The 10,188-nt window shown below is 60.7% G+C and overlaps 1 protein-coding gene and 1 long non-coding RNA gene across 2 annotated transcripts in view; both read right to left on the bottom strand.

Annotated features, from left to right (window-relative positions):
• The window catches only part of LOC121016000 (uncharacterized), an 18,941-nt gene extending 12,181 nt beyond the window's left edge, over positions 1–6,760 (bottom strand). The window contains exons 1-2 of the long non-coding RNA XR_005784073.1: positions 5,262–6,760; positions 4,431–4,437 (exon numbers count right to left, since the gene is read on the bottom strand). This is a non-coding gene — a long non-coding RNA (uncharacterized LOC121016000). The remainder of the gene's footprint in view (positions 1–4,430; positions 4,438–5,261) is intronic.
• The window catches only part of ZBTB4 (zinc finger and BTB domain containing 4), a 15,917-nt gene extending 6,594 nt beyond the window's left edge, over positions 1–9,323 (bottom strand). Inside the window, 6 exon segments of the mRNA XM_040453354.1 lie at positions 25–718; positions 720–1,104; positions 1,788–2,884; positions 3,282–3,353; positions 3,613–3,708; positions 9,116–9,323. Coding sequence (XP_040309288.1) covers positions 25–718; positions 720–1,104; positions 1,788–2,875 — 2,167 coding nt within the window. The 5' untranslated portion in view covers positions 2,876–2,884; positions 3,282–3,353; positions 3,613–3,708; positions 9,116–9,323.
• Positions 9,324–10,188: the final 865 nt, after the last annotated feature.

The raw sequence follows: 10,188 nt of genomic DNA, 5'->3' as shown, positions 1-10,188 counted from the left end.
CGCCCCGGGCGCGCCCCGCGGGGCCCTCGGCCGCCGCCGCCGCCGCCGCCGGGGTGTCCTCCCAGCTCCGGCGCTCCGACTTCTGTCTCCAGCGGGGCTGCCGGCGGCCTCTGGGCAGCGCGCTGCCCCCGGTGCTGCCCGCGCCCGCGGCTCCGGCCTTGCGCTTGGGCTTGTAGGAGTAGTAGGGCCTCCAGAGCTGGTCCTCCCCGCCGGCGCTCACTTCCTCGTCGTCGTCGTCGTCGTCGTCGTCGTCCTCGTCGTCGTCGTCGTCCTCGTCGTCGTCGTCGTCCTCGCTCTCCTCCACCTCCTCTCCGCTCAGCTCCCCGGGACGCAGGTCAGTCTCTGAGATGCGACGCTTGACAATGGCCTCCTCCCCGATTCGCACAGTGATCTGACACAGTGGAGGTGGAGCCTGTAGCTGAGAGGGGCCCCGGCCAGGCCCCGCGGGGGGACCCCCACCCCCGCCAATCCCGCCGGCTGGCTTGGCCGTGTAGGTCAGTGTCCTTCCGGCCCGTGGGTTCCGGCCCTTGGCCTCCTCCGTGGCTGTGGCCGGCCCCGCGGCTGTGGCCGGGCTGCCCGCCGTGGCGGGGCTGGTCGGTGTGGCTGCAGGCTGAGGGGGAGGAGGCGGGTACTCACGTTTTTTGGGGGGCCTCGGGGGAGCGGTGTAAGTGATGACCGAGGCAGCCTGGGCTCCCCCGGTGCTGGCCGGGCCCCCCCCCTGCTCCACCACCGCTCCCGCCCCCGTGCACAATGACCGAGGGAGCTGGGTGGGCAAAAGTGATAACAGAGGGTGGGGGGCCGGGCTGGGGGGCGGGTGGGGGGCCGGGTGGTGGGCTGGCAGGCATTGCTACAGGGGCCGGCGTGTTGAGGCTTGGAGAAAGGGGGGCCTCGGGGGCTCCCTGGCTGTAGGTCTTATAGGGCCGCTTGGCTGCCCGCATGGGGAGCAGGCGGTACAGCTTGAGGGTATTGAGCTTGGGCTTGTAGCCTCCATTGGGTGTCTTCTCACTGGCTAAGAGGCCGGGGCTAATGCCATGGAAGGCTCGCTGGTGGGTCTTCAGGTTATAATAAGTGACAAAGGTCTCCCAGCAGAAGATGCACTGGTACCTGGGCCGGGACAGCAGGGAACAGGGCAGGGACAGAGACGCTGGAGTCAGGGGCCCGGCAGCCAGGGCCTCAGCTTCCCACGTCCTCCGCTCAGACCTAGAACTCCCCCAGCCATTCCCTCGCCCTCCTTTCATGCTGCCTGTCCTATCCTGCCAGCTTCCGGGGAGGAACACCCCCCCCTCGTCCTAGCTCAGGGCCCCCCCCCCGGGTGGCTGGGAGTCACCAGGCCCCAGCTGCTCCATCTGTGAACCGGGAAGAAGCACCCACCTCGCCTAACTCACAGCTCCGGGGACAGAACGGGGACACGTCTTATGAACGGGGACGTATTACGGAGACACGTGTCACAACTACTGGACAGGCCCGCGCTCCCCACAGTCTTGTCCTGGGAGGACAACTTCTTCTGCCCTCCTCGGCCTCGGGCACAGCACCAGGCCCCACCCCACCCGGAGCATCTGGGGGCGCTGGTGAGCGTTCACGGAGGGAGCGGAGGCAGGGGGGAGGCAGGTGCGTGAGCGACCATGAGCAGGCGAGCAGGGGCGAGTGGGTGAGCAGGCCAGCCTCTCGATGACCCTCTCGGCCCCCCTCCTTCCCTTGTCAGTGGTCCCCGCGCGCGCGCGCGCGCACGCGGCCTCCTGACCCTGCGCCGCCACCCGCGCCCCGATCTCCAGGACCCCCGCGCTCACCTGCGCTCCCCAGTGTGCCACACCTCGTGCTTGGTTCGGTACTCAGCCAGGGCGAACACCTTCTCACAGTAGCGGCAGGGGTACTTCCTCCGCCAGGAGTGCACGTTGCTGTGCCGCTTCAGGCTGGACAGGGTCACGTAGGAACGCTCGCAGGCCGCGCACACGTACAGCACGTGGCCACCCACCACCTTCACCACGTGCTCAGGGCCACCTCGGAAGCCCACCGGCGGGGGCAGGGCTGAGGCATCCACTCCCGCAGGACCACTGGGGCCGGAGCCCCCGGAGCCCAGCCCCGCAGGCCCTCGAGGGCCGGCCCCCCTTCGGCACTGAGCCTCATGGGTCTGCAGCCGCTTGGGATGGATGAAGCTCTTCCCACATCGGGGGCAGGGGAGGGGACGCCGGGACAGCGGGGGCTGGGAGTCAGAGGCCTGGGCCTCGGCCCTGTCGCCCTCCCAGTCCCCTGCCGGCCTAGGCCCGGGCCCGAAGCTGTCGTCTTCAGGCTGCGAGCTGGCCATGGGGGCTGGGGCAGGAGGTACCCAGGCATCGCCTCCCTCCCCCAGGCCCTGCAGGCGGGAGATGCCCAGACGCCGCCCCAGAGCCCCGATCTCTGCCACCGCTGCCCCGTCCCCTCCGCCGCCTGGGAGTGCGAGCCGGGCGCTATAGATGAAGTTGAGGACATCAGAGAAGGCGGCGGCCGGGACCCCCGGCAGCTCCAGGACCCGGGGTGGGGAGGAAGTGGGGGGTGAGGCCGGAGGGGGAGAAGACGAGGAAGAGGAAGAAGACGAGGAGGAAGAGGAAGAAGAGGAGGACGAGGAGGACGAGGAGGAGGAGGAAGAGGCAGCTGTGGTGGTGGCCGGGTTGGGGGCAGGGCCCCCAGTCACTGGTGGGAGGGGCAGCGGAGCCGAAGCAAGCAGGGCCTCTCTGAAGAAAGGACTAGACGCGGCCAGGACACTGCGGTGCGCGGGGAACTTGGTGTCTCCAGCTATGAGGGTGACGTCACAGAAGAGGCCACGGAGCCGCTGCTCGTTGAGCTGGCGCAAGACGGCGGGGGCATGGGACGGGTCCGTCACCTCTGCTGGGGGGGGCATGGCGCCAGCCTAGACAGACGAGAACAGGAAGGGGGGGGGGCGGTGAGCGGGGAGGGCAGCGGAGGCTGTTGGTCAGAGACCAGTGGGAGACTGACAACCTTCCGGTCACAGAAGGCAGGGGTTAATCTTAGCCACGCGACTCTGGCGGGCATCCGACAGTAGTATGTCGAACCTCTGGGGCTGGAAGAGGCTAGGAGTGGTTCAGGTCACGATGAAGGTCAAGGGTGAAAGCCTCCAAAGCCACAGACAGAGAGGAAAGCAGTGGCCACTTCTCTCCTGGCGGGAGGAAGAGGGAGCCCCCACGGGGACTGGTGACCCCTTCACAGGACGCCCGCGTCTAGAAAAACATGACTGCCCTTGCCTCCCTTCCGACTTCTCCCAGCCTCAGACTCTCGCAACGTCTCACCTGAGGGCACAGTCAACATGGAGCAGAGCGGGGGGCTGGCTCAGCGAGTCCCTTCTGTGGGGCCTCTTCCTTCTGCGGAGACACAGAAACCGTGTTCTCAGGAAGGGAGCCGGGAAGGAAAGGACCCCGGGGGGGGGGGGGCGGCCACAGCCCTTGGGGTCAAAGAGGACGCCCGGGGCTGCTCTGGAGACCCTGACCCTTCTGGGGACCTGTCAGGTTATTTGTCTAGCTGCATCCGATTGGACCTAGGAGGTCACACGCAGATAATTGCAGACCCCTGCCTGCCGGCCCAGAGTATAGGCACAAGGCAATTTGCATAGTCCCAATTCACCTCAAAACAACACGACGGCGGTGGCGTAGCTCAGTCCCATAGGTCCAGGGGAGCCTCTCGGATCAGTCTCAAGTCCCTTTGGCCCAATCTTCGGGGCTCAAAGAAAATCAAAGATTTGCATGTTGTCTTTCATTATAAGAGTCTCATTTCCACATCAAAATAGATTTGCTAGAGCTTTTTTTTTTCATTGGACCAAACTGCTAGATATTCCACTTAGGAGAGGACTGCACACACGCACACACGCGCGCACACACGCACACACACACACACACACACACACACACCAGGCCCACAAATCTTAGAGGGGGTTTCTGGTGCCAGGTGACCACCAAAGACCATGGGTTCATACATACGTGCCAGCTCGCTGCCGTCTCTGGAGGGCACTGGAAAAAGGCCGCCAGACCGAGAGTGAGGAGGCTTGGGTCCCACTCCTTACTCTGAAAGCTGGTGGCTTTGGGACTTTGGCTTAAAAGGGGGGGGGGAGAGAAAGACACCCCCTACCTCACCTCTTGCTAGAAGGCTCATCCGAAAGGAATAGCAGGCACCCCAAATTTGAACCGTTGTGGTCACCGCACAGAAAGCACCTCACAGCCACTGTGGGCACAGTCAGGGCTTTGGGGTCCCATTTTTCAGTTGAAGATCCAAGTTCCAGAGCCGTACGGTGACATAGCCAAAGTCACACACAGCTGATAATAACAACTGGGGGGGGGGGGGGAAGGCGCTGATCACAGAGCCAGACCTACAGACCCGAGCTCTGGGCCCCTCATCCACCCTGCATGAAACCCAGGAACACTCTCCTTCCAAATGCCCTGGGTCACACACGTCCTCTCAGATATACCGCATCTGGGGTTCCTCATTACCCACCCCCAAAGGCTCTTTAGCATCTGGGCTGAAAGGCCTCCCTGCCACAGCCCACTTCATGCTCTGATTCCTCCTGGAGGAGGAAGGTGGCAATGGGGGGGGGGTGATATTCAAAAGTTCTAACAGCCCCAAGTGCTAGGCACACAGCAGTACCGGGCCAGGTGTTCCCCGTAACATTGCCACATTGCACAGGGGTCGGGAATCCTGCAGAAGCGCCCCTGCCCCTGCCAGCCGCCCTGCATGTGGCCTGGGGTCCAGTTCTGGCTGTAAAGTGACAAGAGAGAAAGTCTTCCCACTCCCTTCCAAGGTAGCCGCTGGCCCCCTGGGACCCTTAAGATCCAGTACCTTCCTTGTATTACCTCCTCTGCTCCTCATCACTGTCCTACAAGGTAGTGCTTAGCTTCCCCATTTTAAGAATTTTAAGTAACCCCTACCCCCAACGTGGGGCTCAAACTCACAACTCTGAGGTCAAGCGTTGCATCGACTGAGCCAGCCAGGCGCCCTGGCTTCCCCATTTTTAATGGACAGACTTGAGCTAGAGATGTGTGGCCAGTTAGTAGGAGGGCTGAAATCTGATACCAGAAAAGTGTGGTGATAAAGTCTGTATTCTGGGGGCGCCTGGGTGGTTCAGTTGGTTAAGTGTCTGACTTCAGCTCAGGTCATGATCTCACGGTTCATGGGTTCGAGCCCCACATCGGGCTCTGTGCTGAGAGCTCAGAGCCTGGAGCCTGCTTTGGATTCGGTCTCTCTCTCTCTCTCTCTCTCTCTCTGCCCTTGCCCCTGCTCACGCTCTCTCTCTCAAAAATCAATAAACATTAACAACAACAACCCCCAAAAACAAAGCCAGTATTCTGGACTATAGCCCCTCACGATGAAGGACCAGTTTATAGCTGTGATATTTATGATACAATAAAAAATACGTACATAATTGGTCTTCATCCCCATTCCTGACACAGAGCTCCTCAAACTCCTCTAATTTCCCAAGTGATAAGGGTGCTGGGAGCATCTTTGTTGCTAACATTTGGTGGTTGACCCTGAGCCCTGACACAGGGCTCCTCAATCCCTTGGAATTTCCTGGGTGACAGGAGCGTCTTTTGTTCTAATGAGGTGACCTTGGTAGTCTCCTGGAAAGCTTCGGGATGGGGGCCGGTCACCAGAAATACCAAACCATGAGTGGAAGCTTGAAACGTTCAGCCCACATCCCTCCGCCACGGAGGGGAGAGGGGCTGGAGACTGAGTTAATCACGGATCGTGACTACGTGCTGAGGCTTCCGTGAAAATCTCTAGCCTGTGGGGTTGAGAGCTTCTAGGTCGGTGAACATACATGGGACAGAAGGGTGGTGAACCCCAACCCGGGGAGACGGCAGGTCCTGTGCTCAGGGCCTCTCCAGATTTCGCCCTATGGATCTCCTTCATTTGGCCGTTCGCCTGTATTACCGTATCCTTTATTATACAATAAACCGGTAAACCCTAAGTAAGCGTCTCCCTCCGTTCCATGAGCCACCCTGGCAAATTGTCAAGGCTGAAGGGTGGGGGGCATGGGAAACCCCGATTTACAGCTGGTCAGAGGCCCAGGCTTGTGGGTGACTGACATCCGAAGCGGGCGGTCTCACGGGACTGAGTCCTTAACCTGTGGGATCTGACGGTACCTCCAGGGAGACAGGGTCAGAATTGAGCTGAGCTGCAGGACGCCCAGCTGGCGTCAGAGCCTTGGTCGGTGTGGGAAAACCCCACGCATTTGCTGTCGCCAGTGTTGTGAGGAGAGTGGATAGAAAAACAGCACCCGCTAGGGCCCCCGCCGGCCCATCTAGTACCCTTGTGAAAATGAGAGGAAGGGAAAAAAATTCAAGGAGGGGCCCCTTCCTCCGGAGGTAGCAGACCTGTCTGTACAGGCAAGCATGACAGAAGTTCAGTTCCAGCCCCCCCGGCCCCCCTCGGCCAGGCCTGGCCACCTGCACGGGCACGCGGGCTTGGTGCCTCCTGAGGCGTGGCTGTGTGCCGACTGCCAAAATGCTTGGACGAGGCCCGTGAGGGCTTCTTAGAACCATGGAGGTCCCAAGCTGGCCTGGCCCTCAGCGACCGGCCGGACGCATCATCATCATCATCATCATCATGGAACTTGTAGCTGCCGTGTGTGACATCCTTATGCGAGGAGCACAGTGCGAAGCATTTTATCTGCACTCAAGTGTCATTTCGACACTTGCAAGGCCCCCAGATGGCCGCAGTGGGGGCTATCGTCAACCCCGCTGTACAGAGGAGGAAACTGAGGCTTGAAATACGCCAACCCCCTCACCTGGGAGTGGAGAGAACGCGGTGCCGGGGGCGACCTGCCCCTGGTCTCAGGGTTTGGACCCAGCTCCCCGGAGTTCAACCGCTACCCTACGAGGTTTGACGGGAGGGGAAGACGGCAGTCACGTGACCCGGGGCCGGTCGCTTCACCCCTCCGTATCTCCGGTTTCCTTGTCTGTAAGGCGGGGATAAGGAGCGGTTCCCACTTGGCAGGGTCGTGAGGATGAATGCGCTCCTGGCCGGCAGGACCCAGGGCAGTACTAGGTACGTGCTGAAAGTTCAGTTAACGCTGGTTCTTATTATCTCAGAACTCAGTCCCGGAAAATGGGGGGCGGGGGCAGGGGGAAGCCGTAGAGAAGAAATTCAGCTTCATGGGAAGTTTGGCGGCTCTGTGGTTTTTTAGTTTCTTGTTTGCTTTCACGGGTCCCTCCACTCTTGACCAGCTGTGTGATCTGGGCGGCGTGACTGACGTGGGGCTCTGTGCACCGCCACCAGACGTGCTCTGTCCCCCCTGCCCAGAATGTTCTTCCCTCGGGCAGCCCCGGGCCTCGCCGCCCCACCTCCTTGAAGCCTTGACTCAAGTCACCATCTCCTGGAGGCCTTGGTGGCCACCCCCACCTCCCCAGACTTCCTACCCCCTCCCTTCCCCCTTCTCCTTGGCACTTAGCAAGGCGTACTATTCATGTATTTCTAGAACGTAAGCTCCAAGGGAGAGAGATCCTTACTGCTGTTTTCACTACTGTCACCGGTGCTTAGACCGGTGCCTGGTACAAGGGGAGATTTAAAATTGGTAAATGAATGAATCTGCCTTCTTCAGGGTCTTCCTGGGGTCTGTCCACCCTCAGGAAAGGAGCCATCCCTCAGTGCCAGACTGAGCTGGCCAGCAGCCGGGATGACGCATATAACTCGACCCCTTCTGGGGCCCTCACGCTTTGCCTGATATACTTCCAGTGCTTTCCGTGGGCTGTCTCACGGAACGACTTCCTCAAAACAGCCACCCAGAGTCAGTATTTATATGATCCCAGTTTGACAGATGAGGAAACCGAGGCTCGTGGAGGGGCACGTCCTGCTCAAGGTCACACAGCTTGTGAGCACCAGAGTCAGAATTCAAATCTGGGCTTATGTGAACCCAGATGCTAAATCTTTTCCCCCTGCCACGGCCCTGATCCTGCTCTGGAGGGGCCTACGGCCGGCCGGCGGGTTACAGAAATCACAGAAGGGCTCACGTGCTGAGTGCTAACTGTGTCACGACTGACCCCGCCCTTTCCTCCACTCCCCGCATCCAGCCGTCACCAGGCCGGGTCGGATCTGCGGCCCAGCTCGGGAATGGCTCTGGAAACCTTCCCTTCAACCCGCCTCTGGCCCCCGAGCAAGCTCAGGCCCCAGTTAACACTTGCGTGGCCCAAGGCTCTTCTCCCGCCTCCAGGCCTCCTCTCACTGACGGTCCGCGTCCCCAGAAACCTCCGCTGGTCTCCACTCACTCGGGAACGAGGTTCAGATTCCTCAGCCAGACACTCAAGGGTCCAATTCCAATCTTCCTTTCCAATCTTGCCCGGTGTTGGACTCCCCTCGAGCACCCAGGGCGCTCCCCGCCCCCCCAACGCGCCCCACAGCCCCCTGCCTTTACCCTCCTGGCATAAATGCAACCTTCCCTAACCTCTTCCCCAAAGCCCTCCAAAATGTGCAGATGTAACTCAAATGCCACCTCCCTCTCGGCCCTCCCTGACCCACAGGGCAAGGACAATCCCTCCTGTGCCTGGCTTATCAACATTCTGTGCCCCCATGGCCGGCACCCAGCAGCAGATATTAGATTAGGTTCTCACTCCCAAGGCCAGGACTGTCCGAGTCACTGTCTCAGCACACTGCTCTTCCGACACGACACCGACTGGTACAGGTGCTAAATTCTGGAGAAACTGGGGAGAAGTGTGTGTGTGGGTGGGTGTGTGTGTGTGTGTGTGTGTGTGTGTGTGTGTAGGTGGGGGGTGCACAGAGAGGCCCGCAGAAAGCTTCAGAAAGGCAGCCGAAAACAGTGTATAAGCACACAGGATCTAGAAGCTGACTGCCAGGGTTCAAATCCAGCTTTACCTCTTAGCAGCTAAGTGACTTTGAGCCAATTACTTAACTTCTCTGGGCCTCAGCTGTCCCATCTGAAAAAGGGGGGTAATCAGGACACCTACCTCCATGGGGGTTTGCAGAGAGTAAATGAACGATCATATGTGAAAGCACAGAGGACAGCGTCCTGGTACCCAGCGAGCGCCAAATACGGGCTTACTACTATTGTCATCAGCCAAGCCCCGAGGAGGGGGCCTCCAGCGGCTGGCACAGGCGTAGCCCCCAAACCGTAGCTACTTACCGGGTACATCTCCCATAGTGCCACTTATGCCCCTGTTGGAAGATAGGCAGGGCAGGTAATTAGCCCCATTTTACAGATGAGGACCTGAGGCTCACTCGGGGAAAGTGCCGGTGAGGTCGAGGCAGGGGCAGAACTCCTCACTCCCAGGCCTCCTTCCCCCCCACCAGGCCACGGTGCACCTGTTGTTCAGGCCTCACACAGCAGACAGCAGCCCCCACTCCCATCTGACAAGAGGGCCCCCGGCTGTGGTGCCCTCCCCACCCACCCCCTGCACAATCACCCTCCCCCCAGCCAGGCCAGGCACAGCGCGCGCGCGCGCGCGCACACACACACACACACACACACACACACACATCTACAGAAGGGCCCAGGCACCAAAGGTGAGGAAAACCTGTTCTGAGCAATCTGCCTAGCGAGCGAATTCCATTCCCAGACCCCTCCACAGTGGCGGGAGCGGCCCAGTGTGCGTCACAGAGAGCAGGAAAAGCAGAGATCCCCGCCAGGGGGGCAGAGAGAGGGTGAAGCAGGAGGAGGGGACTGCAAACTTCGTGTTTCTTTTTCCTTTCAGTGACAAGAGTCACACCCGGCCTTTACGTAAACACGGCCAAGAAGGCGCTGCGTCCCAGCTTGGTTTCCTTGCGGCCGCCAGGCCTCTCCTCCCGGTGACCCTGACACGCCAGGCGGGCCGTTGAGGGGCCAAGCGCTCAGACCCCGCACGGGGACCAGCTGGGCCACCCGACAGCTCCCAGGCCTGCCCTTGTCTGCCCCGTATTTATCTCCCGGCCTTCCTCCTCCCGTATCCCCACAGCAGCCTCACGCGGCCACTCCAGCGCGGAAGGCAGGCTGCACACAAGGCTGGCGGCTGATCTCTCCAGTCTGAGGCCCACATTGCCCTTGTCACGCCACCTCCCTCCCCACAAGTGTTTTCTGACCAGCTCGCCTCCTGGTCCAACAGCACGGACGGGCTCCCACAAACAACGTCACAAAAGAATCCCATAGAGAACGTTATAAACACACAGCCTTCCCCTCGCTCGGCTGCCCACGATCCCATAAACACAACCTGCACTTTCCAC

This window comes from Herpailurus yagouaroundi, unplaced genomic scaffold (genome assembly GCF_014898765.1).
Source record: "Herpailurus yagouaroundi ecotype Mexico unplaced genomic scaffold, PumYag 208, whole genome shotgun sequence".
NCBI lineage: Eukaryota > Metazoa > Chordata > Mammalia > Carnivora > Felidae > Herpailurus > Herpailurus yagouaroundi.
The sequence above is the reverse complement of the archived record's forward strand: the minus strand, read 5'-3'. Positions and strand labels throughout refer to the sequence as shown.